We start from the raw sequence: 17,424 nt of genomic DNA, 5'->3' as shown, positions 1-17,424 counted from the left end.
TCAATTATTTGTTCTTGGCCGTACAGAGTATTATTCTTGTGCATATTTGGATCATTTGGAATCATAAGCAAACTGGTAAATTTTGATTTGGTCTTCAGTGCCACTTGCATGCAGTCTCTAGAGAAGGGTTCTGTGAAGGAGCAAGGAGTTCACTCAGACCTCACCACAGCCTCTATGATCTGAGACTAGCCTCACAATTTGAGAAACACTCTGCTTGGGAAATTTTTTTTTATTTAAGTTTAGTTTTTTTTTCAGCTGGTGCTTTTGAATATATTCAGTATCCCTGAGTTTAGCTTCTGGTATGATTATTTGTTGCTAGTTTGTGAATAAAAGTTTTGGATCAATTCAGAATGGAAACAGTAATGTCATCTCTTCATTGGCTGCTAGACTGGAGGGTGTGTTTCGTATCCTGAGTTGAGAAGAACTGAGCATGCTTAGTAGCCAACAGCCAAAGTATATTCCTAAGGGAGGGAGCTGATTAGGTTAGAGGAGGACACCTCTTTTTGTGCAGCTCTGCCTCTAGTGTTGTATATTAGCAGGCCACGATATGGGCGTGACTCCTGTGTTGATTCAGTTGGGCAGACCTGCAACCTGCTGACCCTAACCATAAAGGGTTAACTTTCTTACCAAACTAGGAACTGCAAAACTGATGTGATTTCATTACAGAGGCAAATCAACCACATTTGTGGAAAAATTATTTGTGGAGGCATTATATCCTGCCTGTCGTTATGTAAATGCATTTTTGTAAGGAAGCTTTTACATTGATTTTAACAACAGCCAGTTAGTGACTAATTTCTGAATTAGGTACTGCAGGTTCTGTTTAGCTTTGCATGTACTGAACACCTGCTCTTCTTTTGGCCCTTAGTTCCTATGCTGCTGACATGCTGTTTTCAGTGGATTTAGCAGTTGCTTCCTCAGTTTTCTTATTTTCATTTGTGTATGCAGACTGCATCCTGCAAAAAGTTTCACCAGAATTCATATAATGAGGAGTCAAAGTAGTGAACAATGTAGACTCAAAAACAACAATAATTAATCATTAATTTATATAATTAACTGTGTTGCTAGAAGGATATTAAAATACATGTATAAGTACAGGAACATCTAGGGTCCTATATAATTCCTAATGATTCCATGAGTAATTTTTTCAGCTCAGTATTTTCTATTCCCTTTTCAAAGACCATTAACACCATGAAGTGAAAATATTTTATTACGTTTAAAGGTTATCTGTTTATTGAGCAAATAGCATCTCTTGCCAGCACAAGTGCTGTTTTATATAAATGAGGTTTTCATGCATTAGGTGCATGGAAAGACGTGAATTAAATTTTGACCCAGGTTTGCTATCAGTTTAGTACAAAATGCAGGTATAGGACCTATTATCCAGAATGCTCGGGCCTGGGGTTTCATAATTTGGATCTCCATACCTTAAAGGGTAAAACATTCAATAATGTAATAGTTAACATAAAAAAAATATCTTTGCCATAAAAATGGTTTACAGAAAATGCACTTGATGAGATATTTACTTAAGAATGTAACCTTTTGCAGAAACTTCACTTAATCATAGGTTCTCTGCTGGGAGGGGGTTGCCGAACCCCAAAACCACTATATTCACTACTGCACTTCCTTATTTTACAACACATAACTACTGGCAGAAAGTGCTGCAGTAGGTGCAGAGTGAGCAGCATTTGCAGTATTTGACAGTCTGTCTTGGACTGCGGCCCTTTAGATCCCACTGCGTGGTCAAACCTGTAGTGGAAAGCAAACTTGCGAATAAGAAGTGCTGTACCACCATGGGACACACTGTAGAATCAATGCAACTGAATCCAATATTACTAGAGACAGCAGGATCATCGCCACTGAACCACCAATATTCCTATGCCCAAGAGACAGTGCAGACAATAACCATAAAAATAGCATTTGCATATGCAAATAATGCTGCATAAGGGTTAAAGAGAACCTCGCACTTCGCGTGTGCTGAAAACTTTTCAACTTCTGTTGAGTTATTTGCCCAGCTTGGCCTATAAATGCTTTTTACCCATAGGTCATTTTTCCCCCCACAATAAAGTATTTACTGGTATGGGATTATCCAGAAACCCGTTACCCAGAAAGATCCAAATTACAGGAAGGCAATCTCCCATAGCGCTCAATTTTAATCTTATAATTCATGTATTAAAAAATGATTCCTCTTTTTATCTGTAATAAACACTTGATCCCAACTTTATATTTATTATTAATATAATGAATTCTTATTGGAAACAAAACAATCCTATTGGGTTTAATTAAGGTTTAAATTATTTTTTAGTAGACTTAATTACAGAAAGACCCCTTATCCGGCAAACCCCAGGTCCCGAGCATTATGGATAACAAGTCCCGTACCTGTATATCATTTTCTGTGTTTTTTTTTTTCATCAAAAGTGACCATTTCTGTCAGTATCCCCTGCCCATAACTAATGCAGAATTTCAATGTTACCATTGGTTTTCTTACAAAAATTTCTCACTGTGTTTTGTTTACAAATATGTTTATAATCTGTGGGCCATATATTTATTCTTGCCAACATAATAAGCCTATTTAAGCAACCTAAGCATATCCATGGTGTGACTGCAAACTAACACACTAAAAATTAAATGGGCCAAACTAAGAAGTATAGAGCCTCTCAGAAACAATGTAAGGTAGGGGTAGTAATCTTCTGTTTTGCTCTGTAAATGTACAACAAGGTTGAGGCAGTTAAACTGTCTGCTAAAAATGCTTGGAAACTTTAAATCACCCACCAAACCCCAAGGATGTAATTGTACATCGCTGCAAGAGACTCATTTTCTCTCCCCAACAAAACAAAAAAAATTGCCTCGGAACTGGGTCAGCCAGGTTTTTCATAGTGATTGAACTGCAAATCAAAAAGGGTTACTGCTACGACAACAAAATAGACCTCTATACTAAGCTACAGATATTCAGGTCCAGAAAAGAAGTTTATGAATTCCGCAGAACACAGATATGGAATCCGTGGATTTAACTTTGAGCCATTAGTTGCTAGATAATTCATATATTTTTATCTATGCTTGAAATACATATTTGTGCATCTTTATGATATTATTAAAGTTTCTTTTTATCAGTTTGAAAATGTTTGTTCATGGTTGCTTAAAAAATTAATTAAATGGAATATTATTGTAAGGGGAGTTGTATAAAAGAGTCAGGAGTAACATAATACCGGTAATATGGAACATCTCTGTAGTCCCTGTCTGTTTTGAGATATGAAGGGGGTTGTTCCTGCTAAACCTATGCTTATGGATAGCCATTACCAGCTGTTGGCTAACAGGCCAGGCACTATGGTAGGCTTTTTTAAGGGAGTTATGGTATTACAGGGCGTTCTGGGTTAAATTTTATGCCCAGAAAACAGTTATTTTGATAATCATAAAAAACAATAATATAAAAATATACCATAAAAAAAAACAAGAGAAACCAACACAAGTATAAATCTACATACTCCTTTTCACTGTTGGACTGCCCAACCGGTCCCAGTGGGCCATTCTACCCACTGGGTGTGTGGGGGCGTGTGGCATTGACGACATAAGAAGGGTGTAAATAGAAATGATAGAGTGAAAATATTCACAATCACATTTCAGACCTCATACTATGCTGGCATATGCTTCAAATTTTTTTTTTTTTTTTAATCTTGATTTGAAATCTTCAAATCTGCAATTTTTTTGTATATGTTTGTGGTGATCCTTACTATGTCTGTATTTTGTCACAAGGCTTCAAGCTCGCATTGCTCATAGGATCCAAGAGCTGGAAAACTTGCCTGGTTCTCTGCCACCTGATCTTCGTACGAAAGCTACAGTGGAGTTAAAAGCACTCCGGCTTCTGAATTTTCAGCGGCAGGTAAAATACAGAGACTTCTTATAGGAAATTTCTATAGGCTAGCTACTGTACATAATTTATTGCATTTGTAGAATATTTGAAAACATTGTATCAGTAATTTATACTTTTTAAACTGAAACCATACTTTACAATTGTTTTCCATAATTCAATGTAAAGTGTTCACACCCTTGCTCGAGTCTCTCATTTTACTTAATAAAAAAAAATCCTAAACTGAAATCTAATTCTGTGAAAGCACTGAAACTATTTTTAAATGTGATATTATATTATGTAAGGAAAAAATATGCTACTTGCAATTGCAATTTTAAGTCTTTTGAGGTAGGTGTATGCATGTTCAAACTTTATACATGGTCCGGGAGTGGCCAATTATTCCAAATACTTTTGCTCTTGTATAGTCAAGGGATACTTATGAATTCTTTCACTAAGCTGTTGTGGGTCATTCATTCATATTCTTCTGTAGTTTGCACCGTACATTCTATATTATGCCCTCACATACAAGCATAATACTGACTTGTATGTGAGAGTGGCACAAAAGAAGCTATTAATAAGGAACATGTGATAGCATATCTGGAGCTAGCACAAAAGCTACATTACATTATGTTTATTTATGAAAATTGAAATTTCCTTGTAATAAATTGTATTCTCCTTAATGAATAACAACATTACTTATGATATTTCCTTTTTAAGTATCTAATGACTGTTGATTTTGTGTCACAGCTAAGACAGGAAGTGGTGGCATGCATGAGGCGGGATACCACCCTTGAGACAGCACTGAATTCTAAAGCATACAAACGAAGCAAGAGACAGACTTTACGCGAGGCCCGCATGACTGAAAAGCTTGAGAAGCAGCAAAAGATTGAGCAGGAAAGAAAAAGAAGGCAAAAACATCAGGTCAGGGAAATTTCAGTTTTGTTTGTTGTTACATGTGATGTAATTTTTTTGTGGAAAGCAGATGTTTATAAGTCTCTGGAATAGGCAGCTTGTGCAGCCATTTTTCAAAAATTCACATTAATCAAAGAATCAAAGACGACTTGAATAAATCATTGCAACATAAATGTATTTGTTCACAAAGGATACAGTTTTTTTTATTGCTTTAATCCGTATGAGACATAGTAGGACTGAACTCTAAATATGGTATTTTTCTACAGATTGCATTTTCTAGTTGCTATGGAGAGCAGTAGTTGTTTTTAGAGCACTTTCTCTAAATGTATCTTTTGATAAAACATTTGGGGGGAAAAAACATTTTTTCCAGGTAGCAGTGAATTTACCAACTTCTGATATATACTAATCATAGTTCTACATCTGAAAGTAAAGATGTTAAAGATGTTCCTTAACAAAAAGATGTTAAGTAACAGAGGAAAACCTACAATTAGAGGGTGACGGAGTTGAGATCCGTCTTTAAGGAAATAGAAAAATAACATTCTGGCATGCTTCATCCACTTATTTGCTGTCTCTTGGCCTCTAACCTCAACTCTGCTGTTTGCCATATATATATATATATATATATATATATATATATATATATATATGCAGATTCAGTGCAAAGAATAAGCAAAAGAACAGAAAAGGCAGAAATATCCACCTGCCATAGCTGAACTGCAACTCCCACTCCTTCACCGTATAGGAGTGGGAGTTGCAGTTCAGCTATGACAGGTGGATATTTCTGCCTTTTCTGTTCTTTTGCTTATTCTTTGCACTGAATCTGTATAATGATCTTGTCTACTCGATCTATTTCTCTTTTGATAATTTTTATTTATATTTTTTAGTAGTTTCTAATGTTTGTTTTGCACTTGGTGGGTGGGAAATCACTAATTACACAGTACATGACGTCATCAGTAGAATTTTGGCGCCATTTTGGGTTTATGAGTAGGTTTGCTGTAATGTTTGTTTTTGCATACGGCACCCAGGCACCTGTGACCTTATTGTGACGTGAGTGCCTGCTTCTCCTTTTCTTGAGAGAGATATATATATATATATATATATATATATATATATAGATATATATAGATATATAGATTGTATTCTGTATTGTATTCAGTGGTACGTTTGATCTAGGTCAGTGGTTCTTAACCTGTGGGAATGACCATTTCACAGGGTTCGCCAAAGACCATCAGAAAACACATATTTCCGATGGTCTTGGGAATAATTTTTGTGGTTGGGGGCCCCCACAACATGAGGAACTGTATTAAATGGTCACAGCATTAGGAAGGTTGAGAACCACTGATCTAGGTGATTTTTACAAGACACCTTCCTAAGTATTTTGTCCCCTGCTTTTTAATTATTCTGCATGTAAACGGTGTAATGTCTGTATATCTGGCCAAGTCATAAACTATTAGAATAGGTTTTGTTTTTTCACAAACCTACACCTGTCATAGTCTCTTGCCATCTTAATCAACAAATATCTTAAGGCTGTATGAGAAATGGCAAAGTTATATGCATCTTTTATGCAATAGTCTTCAGACCATGCCTTTTGAAGTCTGCAAGATGTTTCAGAGTAGGTTATAGATCCAGTCTGTTTTAAACAATATTCAATAACCTAGGAGAATTTTTGACTTGTATATGAATGATATAGATTTCCAGAACCATTTAAATTTTGCAGTGAAATGGCTAGCAAGTGCAAAATATGATATTATCTTGACAGTGGAATACTATCTCCCTTTATGCAAATGATCCAGTGTGTTGTAAGAGTTGGAGCAGTATCTCATAATGTAATTTTTTTTAAATTATTTAATTAAAATGGAGTCTATGGCTGACAGCATTCCCAAAATTCGGAACTTTCTGGATTACGGGTTTCTGAATATACCTGTACTGACTTCTTACTAATTTTTTTTTATATAAGCTGGTTGTATATTGTGAGATTAGTTTTATAATACATTATTGAAAAAAATATTTACCTATATTACATTGTCAGATGCTTTTCCAATTTGAAATTCTACTAATTCTAATTTTGGAGTTTATACATATATGACATTTAAATTTCAACAATAGATAGCTGTTGGCACATATTTGGAATTCTTCTTTGGTTTTCAAAACCTCCTTTTATCTAAGTGAGCTCTTGACTTCTGAAAGACCAGCTGTACAACTCATTTTAAGTTATATTCACTATGTAGTGTCATGTCTAACTAACCTTTATTAAATTATGACTTCCCTTTTACTCTAGGACTAGAGCTGGAGAAACTACCCCTATTTTCTGCTTTCTTGACAATAACAGTACACTTTTTTCCTTTTCTCTTTTGTATGGTTGTAATTGCAGGAATATTTGAACAGTATATTGCAACATGCTAAGGACTTTAAAGAATATCATCGATCAGTCACAGGCAAGATTCAGAAACTCTCCAAAGCAGTTGCCACATGGCATGCCAATACAGAGCGGGAGCAGAAGAAAGAAACTGAGCGCATTGAAAAGGAAAGAATGAGAAGGCTTATGGTAAGAACACAACATAAAATATTGACATTCTGTTCTAGAAGAAGGCAGGTTCATAGTGAATATATATATTTTTGTTTTAAATATTTATTACTACTTTGGAGAAATGAAATTGTGTCCTTGACAGTTACATTGATACATGTTAACATATTATTGACGTATGATAAATATGTATATTTTTGTTATAATTGAATAATCCACAGATCCACAATCCAAGAGATTGTGCTAATAAAGCATATAAGAAAAAATTTAGTTATAAGGAATGGCAGGCCAAGTTGGGATTGTTTACTTTACAGAAAATGTATTTAAGGTTGCATACGATCACAATGTATAAATAATAAGGGGGGCATACGACCAGTCACATGCAACAGGCAAGATTTCAGGGACCTCACACATGGCTCCAGATTTTGTAACATGCAACACAGTGGTTAATCCTATCTTAGAGAAATAAACAGTGACATATTACAATATAGGAGTTTGTTCAACCACACTAGGCCTTTTAATTATGTTGCCCAAAGCCAAGAGCGGTGGGAAACTCATCTATCACTTAGCCCAAACGCAAAACGTGCACTGTATGGCTAAAGAAGGGACTGTGTAATGCTTGGCTACCTCTTGGCCTGTTAGTATACCTACCAGTTCCATCCTAGTTCTTTTGACTCCACCTGCTACTTTTCTTTATTAGATTTTTGGTGAGCTGTTAATTTAATGAACTGGCTTCTGATAAGAGCAGCCCAGGGTTGAAAGTACTTGTAGTCCACCACAGATAGTTGGTAATAGCCACAGGAAATTGGGGTATCATGCAGGCCATGTTGCTGCAATAAAGCTAAAATCTCACCAATGGGAAAAAAGCAGTTTTGGCCCCCTACTTCCCAATGTATATGCATTAATCCACTTGTCACTGTAAGCATGGGTGGATTTTGGCTATAAAACGCACACTTGAGCAATGGGAGACCAAGTCATCAATTTCTCCATGTTGTTTTCTCCACCAATATTACAAATGGCTCTGATGCCTTATCTACCAGTAGATCTTTTTTTGAAGACCCAAGGGCTGCTCTTGAGTTTTGAAGGCAGATTAAAGGAAAAATAAACACTAAAACTGGAATATGGCTAAAAATGCCATATTTTATATACTGTACTCATCACACCAGCCTAAAGTGTCAGCTTCTCAATAGCAGCAATTATCCAGGACTTCAAACTTGTCACAGGAACTCACCATCTTGAAAAGGGTATGTGAAACTCACATGCTCTGTGTGCTCCAAACTGCTGTTGAGAAGCTGATTTTAGGGGATCAGTTTATATGAGTTGAAAAGTTGGTGATAATAATTTCACTTCAGGTAAAACATAATGGGTGGTTAATGTTTATGGCAAAGTTCTTGCTCTTATTCCTTTAATAGGTAATTTGTATTATATTGATAATTATTAAAATAAACATTTGTTGTACAATGTGCATGTACATTGTTTGTTCTGGAAGCAGATAATTGTGGCAATTAAATAAATTTCACATAAAATTTCATAAAAACAGGCAGAAGATGAGGAAGGTTACCGAAAGCTGATTGACCAGAAGAAAGATCGCCGTCTAGCCTACCTTTTGCAGCAAACTGATGAGTATGTGGCTAACCTGACCAGTTTGGTGTGGGAGCACAAGAAAGCACAAGCTGCCAAGGAGAAAAAGAAGAAGAAGAAAAAGAAGGTAAGACGAATAATAGTTGGTCAGGCCATGGAGTAGAAGACCATGTCAAATGTACAAGCAGTGGAACAAAATTTCTTATATTGGTCACTTCAATATTGTATTTGTTTCTTAGCTCCTACAGGGTTACTTTTACTTTTTTTTGCCAAACTTTCTACAGGATAAATACACTATAAAAAGTAAAGAAGCATGAACTAACATAAATTTAAATATCTTGTGTTATTAGAGATTTTACACTTTACAATGATCAATATGTTCGGGTTGAGCAGTTGTCCTGAAATCAGTGTTGGCCATTTATGTGAAAAAATATTTAATTATAAATCATTTTCAAGAACACTGGGGCTCTGGGCAAATGTGCACCTGAGCAGTAACCCATAGCAACCAATCAGTGATTTGCTTTTTTGAACCAGCTGCAAATTGAACAGTGAAATCAAACATATAATTGGTTGCCACGAGTAACTGCCTAGGTGCAAATTTGGCACGTGTTTATAAATTACCCCCACTGACTCTTATTTCCTATGCAAAAGCAGAGCAGGTTCTCAGCTATTAAGGCAATACCAGTGTAAAAATTTGAGAATCTGGAAAGGAAATTTACAAGATGATTCCCCCATAATATTGCTTAGAGAGAGAGTGTACAGGGAGAACAGCAGTGTTTATATATGACCCCTTGTGTTTGTCATTGTCCTAAACATCAATTTTTGGAAAAATGTTTGCAAGTAAAATAATACAAAGCAATTGAAAAAAAGTTTTTCTGGTGTACTGAACTGAAAATGTTTTAAAGGTGAACATCCCCTTTAATAATATCTTTAGGGAATCCGTCAAGTTAATTTTTATCACTTATCTTGTTTCTATTTATTGTTTCCATTTTTTTATCTTTATAATATTTTTTTTTTAAGAATGCTTTTTTATTAAACCTTCTATAAGACTCGCAGCATGGATCTCCTTTAATCAGTGACTTTGCTGGCAAGGACTTATTTTTCTAAGATGTTTTTTTAAATTGCCCTGTTTACTTCATTCTTGCTAGACTTTTTTTTTAGTGCATTTGAAGCCTGAGAGCTGAAGTGTGTTCCAGTCATTTCCCACAAATGTCTCCATTAGTAGCATTTAAATGTCCGTAACCATGCAACCAGAACTGTACTTTCTTACCTGCCCATACATTTTTTTTTTTTTTTGCTCCAAAATTACACTGACAATTGAAACCTCAGTGATGCAGCTACCCTTCTACAAATATGACGACAATTTTGTTCCGTTTTCTTATTAAGCATCCCTTTTGCTAATTTTTACATGTATAATCTGCATTACTAAACAACAGTTGATCATTTTAATAGTTCATTGATTTCTGATATATTAAATTCTAGCTATAAAGTGCTCTATTATGCTAACTCCATTATTCTGCCAGCTGACCCTTTAATGCCACAGAGCTGCATAAACGGATGGGCTCCATTCTGAGAATAGTTGCTCCTGTGAGAGATGGGCACAACTCAGGGGTAGCAACGTACAGAGGAAAAAAAATACTGCACTTTGCACCTGTTTCTTGTAGTTGTCACCCCCCAACCTAAAAAGAATATTGGAGGTCTTCTTATTCTGTTTAGGTATTGAGCATATGTATTTGGAAGTCAAAATTAATTTGTCAGTCACTGCAAAATGTCTCTGTTCAGTAGATATGGTGTAAATATTGATGTCTTCCTGCAAAACTACATAATCTTCTCATCACAAATGTGTTCTTATTGCAGAAGGCAGAGGAGAATGCTGAAGGAGTAGGCTCAGGCTTAGGAATGGATGGAGAGGTACAGTATATTTATATATTTCTGCTTTTTTTTTTAGCTTGACTCAAGGAAAGTATTAGAGTTTAAGAACTAAAATAATGCATCTCATTGATTGATATATTTTTTTTACTGTTTTACTAATTAGGCCTGGAAATTCCAGTTACTGATGTAGAAAACCATTTTTTTGTTAATGTTACGACAGGATTACATTCATGAGATAGGTAAAAGGAAATATGCTCACAGTAAACTTTTTCAAGGCCCATGATTTGCAAAGAATGGTAAATAGCCCTAATTATTTGGGTTAAAATTAGCCCTTTTTTAAAAATATATTACAGTGATTCATGTGACACAAATTATATTGCTAAACACCTATTATAACTGAAGACATCATTAAGCACCATTTATAAGGATAACATTTTAATGGCTCTTGTTATAACTGAAGTCTCATATTCTGTGTTAATAACTCTGAACATTATAAACAATGTTATAGTAAAGAAGAAAATGTAAAGGTTTAAGAACATTTTATTTGAAATAATAAAAATAAATAAAAAATGTTTTGACTTTGTGTAGCTTATAGATGAGAGCAGCCAAATGAGTGATCTGCCTGTCAAGGTTATTCACACGGAAACAGGAAAAGTACTTCTTGCTCCTGAAGCCCCCAAAGCAAGTCAGCTTGAAACATGGTTGGAGATGAATCCAGGGTAAGTATATATTAGAGAATTAAAAAACAGGAAATAAAGAGCATTATTGATTACTGTGATACAGTTTTGCTTTTCACATAAAAAGCTATCTAAATTTATTAACTGAAACTACAGTCTTCCTTTTACATAAAAACATGTTATTGTTTCTGATGGGTTTAGTTATCCTTATTTGTTTTCTACATAATGCCCAAAATAATTGTCTTCAGTGGAACTTTAGCGCATATTCATGAACTGCTCCTAAAAGCCACACTATGGGTGTTTTCATTTAAAAATAATTTGAATTTCTAAGCTCATGTAATTTCACTCTGTTCTTTTTTCCTCTCTAGATATGAAGTTGCTCCAAGGTCTGACAGTGAAGGAAGTAGCTCAGAGTATGAAGAGGAGGTATGCCTTTCATAGTGTTTTAGGTGGAAATTTTACCTACCAAGTACTACATGAAAGCAGTTCCTAGTGCAAGGGCACATGGGTCAGATTGTCAACCTGCAGATCCGCTACGCTTAAAAAAAAAAAAAAAAATCTTCTCATTATACCTGCGCTCAAAACATTAAATCTGTCCGGGTATATGCACATGCAGTTGATATCGGCCAACAAGCACAAGACTTGGTATTTGTTGATGGGTATGGGCTGCATGTGCCTGCACCCAGACCGATTCAGTGCTTCCAGGTGCAGACACAACAAGATTTTTGTAAGCGTAGGGGTGGATTGTAGTCGTGTGGTTTGAGAAAAACTCAGCCTGCACCCGACCCGTACCTGCTTGCTTCCAAACTAAACCCTACCCGATGGGGAGGGCAGAGGGAAAAGCTCAATCCAAACCCACCTGTAAATGGTGTGCCAAGGTCGACCTGAACCTTCCCCAGTCCCGAGTATTGGGTCGGCCCGCACATAACCAGTGGATTGTCTGCCATCGCTGTACCTGACAGTGTTGAAGTTTGTCAGTGCTTTTTCAATTCAAGTAAATTAGTATCCATTTAATATTTTTTGTTTGTGTGTGACTTCTATTTTTAATGGTTGTAGGAGGATGAAGAAGAATCTAGTAGACTGGACACAGAGGAAAAGAAACGCCTTGGTCTTAACACGGAGGACAATGTAAAGCACGACGCGAAGCAGATAATAGAGTAAGTTATAGGAATATTCTGGAAGTCTCAAAAAATGACCTACCAAAAATGTAAATAAAAGAAGTAGTTACATAAAATCTCCTTTTTTGAAGTGTGTTCGTGAGCTTGTCAAAACAGCATTATTAAAGAACCATTATTGTTTTAATGCAGCATGATAAAGCTTGATAAATATTAGGTGATAAAAAGGTTTTTGCATATCAGAGGTTGGCACAAAGTGTCTGTTTGGGTCTATAAATAGTTGTTGTTATTTATTTTTCTGATTCATGTGAACCAGTTACTGTAAATTTGAGTTATTTCTATTACAGTTTTTCACAATTACTCTATCCCTTACTTTGTTAGCAAATGTACATATTTGGCTAGATGTACATTATATTTGCTCTGTTTTTCAATCAGATGTAATTCTTAAGAATCCTTGTACATCTGTTGAAATAATTTTTTATGATGATGTTTTTCAACAGACTCCGTAATATATGCAGCATCTGTGTAACAAAAATTTATTTTTTTACAAAACAAAAATTTATATTTTTTACACTAGCACTGACAACAGGTATAAGTATCAAATCTGGCTTGGGTGTTAGTAAATTTGCTTTCTTCAACTTTCAGTGCATGATTGTGTCCTGAAGCCTTTACTCATACGGTTACTGTAAAATTATATGATGATTACTATAAAATGATATGGAAAGGGCCTTATATCAATGCCTCCTTTAGCTTCACCCATAGGAAAAGCTGAGCTTATTTTAAGGTGTCCTGGGGGATATGCTGTTTTAACAGACATGGGTTTACTACATGAATTTCTCAGAATGCAAATGAATATTGTAGGCAAACTAAAGGTAGGGCAGAGTTATGTAATGTCTATTTCCACTGATAGGAACATTGGAGTCTTAGTGGGTTCCAAGAATCATATATTTGGGGGAAGTGTTGATTTCAGCTTCATAGCTTTAAAAGCTCAAGGGAGCTTTCAGTAATATTCACACAAGCTAGACACAAGCCCTAGGGATGATGATGTAGAAAGAGTACTGTTTCTAGTATCATTACATGGGACATGCAAGATAAGAGACATTTTCTCCTTCTTACAATAAGACTTTCATGCTCTTTGCCGTCTAGTATATTCTTTGGAGTAACCACTAGCATACTTCTTGAGGCAAAGATGTAAAACAAAATAAACAACAATTTGTTTGACATTGAAATGTGCAGCATTTTACATACACACTTGGCTAAACTCATCCACCTTTGTTGAGAAAATGATGGAGCTTTCTTAAAATTAACTAAAAAGTGTTTAGGCACTATAATGGTCTATACTGTTTGGTTAAACATGTTGTTTGATGTTTTAGGACAGCAAAGCAGGATGTAGATGACGAGTATAGTATGCAAGAGGATGCCCGTCAATCTCAGTCCTACTACGGAGTGGCTCACGCTGTCACAGAAAGGGTTGAAAAGCAGTCCTCCCTCCTAATTAATGGCAGCTTAAAACACTACCAGGTAAACAGTCACTTAGCTCATCTATTGTTAAGTATAAACGTGTTAAAGGGGCAGTGTACCCTTTGTTCATCATGAGTTCAGTGAATATTATTATTATCAGTAAATAATAAATGGTGTGCAGGATAGGGCAATTATTGGGGCAGGGTAGAATAGACTTTTTACTTAAAATTATTTAGTGTTACTTTTCCTTTAACTCGGTTACAGCAGTTTTTAAATGTTTCTTGATAGGTGAGGTTGTTACTATTACAGAAACTGAGCACTCATTATTTTTAAAATAAACGACTGGCCCAGCAGATATTTTTCTTATTCATCAAAAATTTCCTTGTGTCAGAAACATTTTCCTGATAGGAAAGTTTTTATTGAGTGGATGTGTTTATCAAAGTTGATACCTGTTGCCAGTTTGTCAGAATATGTTGAAATGCTTTTAGCAGGCAAACCCAGTTCTGCTCTGTGGGGTGGTAGTTCTTAGTGCTGCTCAGGAGCAGTGCTGAGCACTATCACCCATGCAAATCTTTGCCCCCAATGTGTATAGTAGAATACAGATGAATGGGTTCAGACAATTATTTTCTGCACTAAAATGTAATATATAGACACTTAATGGTTAAACAGTCAGAATCTTCAAAAGTTCAACAAGCTTTTGCTGATTTTCTTTCAGCTAGAAACCGCTGTTTTATATTTCAGATTCAGGGTTTGGAATGGATGGTTTCCTTGTTCAACAACAATTTAAATGGAATCCTGGCAGATGAAATGGGGCTCGGAAAGACCATTCAAACTATTGCACTCATAACCTATCTGATGGAGCACAAAAGGCTTAATGGGCCATACCTTATTATAGTTCCTCTTTCGTAAGTACAGAAATGTTGTCTTTTGGTTCCTTACCTGAAAAAATAGAATAAAGTTATAATGTGCACACAAACACATGTTGGGTGTCATCTTTTTGGCTTAACATTCTGATTATATCAGAGGCCCTGTAGAGATTGTCAGGGAGAGTATTTCAACTACATTTCCAACATTTTTTTTTATCAGTATTAAAATGGGTCTGATCAGATACAAATAATTTAAAAGCAGAGGAAGTAACAATTATGTCAGAAATGTTCAGTTGCAAGATTTTTGGCCTCTACAAACTGTCAATAAGCAAAATCGGAAGGGCCCACGCAGATACATAAACTTTTCACCTACTATTGCACCTACATGTGCCGTACACATATGTGCTAGTACAAGTTACTGTTTTCTTACTACATAGAATAAAGAAATGATAAAAGAGAGACACTATAGAAATCACAATTTCTGTATTTCTGAGTTTTTAGGATAATGGGTTTCTAGATAATAGATCCCATACCTGATCCCATAAGCAGTTAACTGTGTAGTGCTGAATAATTAGCAGATGTCTAGAAGATTAGAAAATATCAAGAAGATGTTTTCAGATCAAGCTGGCACTTGTCTACAAAACAAAAATACAGTATATACAAAATTATTTTAAAAAATGTCCATGTTATATTTTAATGACTTGATATACTGTTTATTTATTTAAATCAATATTCTTTCCTCTAGGACTTTGTCCAACTGGCTATATGAATTTGATAAATGGGCCCCATCAGTTGTGAAAATCGCATACAAGGTTTGCAGTTTCACTCTATTATTAATGATCGTGAAATTATTCCTTTACTAAAGATATATGTGTGTGTGTGTGTGTGTATATTTTATTATGTTCACCCCATCTTTGCATAGAATTATGTTAAACTGCTTAAATTGCCACATGCGTCCTAGTGCAAGGTAATCATCCTAAAGACATCACTGCAATATGGGATAATTACTTTCAGATGGAAAAATGCTGCACAAAATGGTTAATTATCATATCCAATATCTAGAACGAGAGCAATAATAGTTCTTACTGCATGTGATTTTGTGGGCATGGCTGACTGATTGAAAGAGCGCACCTGTTTCTAACAACCAGACACATAACAGAGTTGCTTGTTCTAATTGAGCTATTTATCTTTCAAATGAGTGTCTTGCAATGTAAAGAAGCACTTAGCCTAGTTATTTGCATCAAGGAGTTGACCTTGAATTTAACTTGAATTTAATATGAGTTACATTTTGGAGGCATAAATCCCTGACTCCTGAACTTCCCATTCTGCTGAATTATTTTCAGTGTTTTTTGTATTGAAAATAGTATTTGTCCGTTTATGCACTACTACTTCTGACAATACAGAAAAAGCAGTTAGCGAATAATTTGAATAATTGAATCTTGTTTCATGAGTCACAACCAACAGTGCAGAGAATAGAAAGGGATAGAAAAATGTTGCTTTCAACTACAGCTACATTTGCAAATAACTCTGACCATTGACATTTTTAAATAATAAAGTCATTTATACTGGAAAATTATATTTTTTAAAGTGAAACTCAACACAAAAAAACACCAAAAAAATGGGTCAAGTTTTAATTACAAAAAAGACTGTTGTGTTTTATACGGAACTATTTAAGTTCTAACAAACTTCAGGCTTGATTTATCTCTCTCTGCTGATTCATAGGACAACCTTGCAAATCCCAATTTGTATAAGCCTAAAAAACACCAAACCTAATCTAAATTCTGCGTTTTCTGAAAGCAGAGCACCAGAGGATTACACGATTCAAGTAGAATGCTAAGTGTATGTAGTGTAGGAAACCCAGGAAAATATTAGGGGTCATTTAACTTGATCCCTGACTCAAGTGTTAGCGCATCCAGCCTTGACTGGCCCTGTACCTACCAGATTGGAAATTAGTGCAGAGCACAGCCCTGTTCTTAGGCCTATGCCACACTTGCTGATTCTCAGCAAGCAGATAAATTCCTCATGCGGCATAGGCCTTACTGCTTACCATAGGGGAGACGGTATAGTTCTCTGTTGTGGCACTGCCTAAGTTGAGCATCAGATTGATAAGTGAGTCGGGGCAGGAGTGGGGCATACGTGCCTCTTACCCTTCATGGATGCATTGTATTCACGAGGTACACTCATATCTTTAGGTGTTTAAATTAGTGTTGTAGCTTGTCCTGCATTTTGTAAACGTCCGCTTTTCTCATTTAACATGGAAAATTGAAAAGTTACTCTTGTAGCGAGTAGCATGCAAATACCTTGTAAGATGAAAATGGACTGGTATTCTTAAGAATAATTTCTTATCACAGTCATTCAGTGTCTTTAAACTTGGCACATTTCCTTCTGTTTCAGGGAACACCAGCAATGAGACGTTCTTTAGTTCCTCAGCTAAGAACTGGGAAGTTTAATGTTCTGCTAACCACTTACGAATATATTATAAAAGACAAGCACATACTGGCAAAGGTAAGTGGCCTTTTTGTGGCATTCTTTTTTTCTCATTTATTTTCTCAAGTTTTTGCTGTTCATTCTGATATTT

The 17,424-nt window shown here is 35.5% G+C and overlaps 1 protein-coding gene across 7 annotated transcripts in view; it reads left to right on the top strand.

Annotated features, from left to right (window-relative positions):
• Positions 1 to 17,424, top strand: part of smarca2 (SWI/SNF related, matrix associated, actin dependent regulator of chromatin, subfamily a, member 2) — a 111,165-nt gene that overhangs the window by 39,615 nt on the left and 54,126 nt on the right. For all 7 annotated transcript variants that reach the window (XM_031890702.1, XM_031890694.1, XM_031890700.1 and 4 more), the window contains 12 exons: positions 3,745 to 3,871; positions 4,586 to 4,759; positions 7,122 to 7,295; positions 8,815 to 8,982; positions 10,713 to 10,766; positions 11,316 to 11,446; positions 11,773 to 11,830; positions 12,461 to 12,561; positions 13,893 to 14,040; positions 14,722 to 14,885; positions 15,592 to 15,658; positions 17,241 to 17,351. In XM_031890702.1, the coding sequence (XP_031746562.1) occupies positions 3,745 to 3,871; positions 4,586 to 4,759; positions 7,122 to 7,295; positions 8,815 to 8,982; positions 10,713 to 10,766; positions 11,316 to 11,446; positions 11,773 to 11,830; positions 12,461 to 12,561; positions 13,893 to 14,040; positions 14,722 to 14,885; positions 15,592 to 15,658; positions 17,241 to 17,351 (1,477 nt within the window). The remainder of the gene's footprint in view (positions 1 to 3,744; positions 3,872 to 4,585; positions 4,760 to 7,121; positions 7,296 to 8,814; positions 8,983 to 10,712; positions 10,767 to 11,315; positions 11,447 to 11,772; positions 11,831 to 12,460; positions 12,562 to 13,892; positions 14,041 to 14,721; positions 14,886 to 15,591; positions 15,659 to 17,240; positions 17,352 to 17,424) is intronic.

This window comes from Xenopus tropicalis, chromosome 1 (assembly GCF_000004195.4).
Source record: "Xenopus tropicalis strain Nigerian chromosome 1, UCB_Xtro_10.0, whole genome shotgun sequence".
In the NCBI taxonomy this organism is placed as follows: Eukaryota; Metazoa; Chordata; class Amphibia; order Anura; family Pipidae; genus Xenopus; species Xenopus tropicalis.
This window is presented reverse-complemented; position numbering and strand designations above follow the sequence as displayed.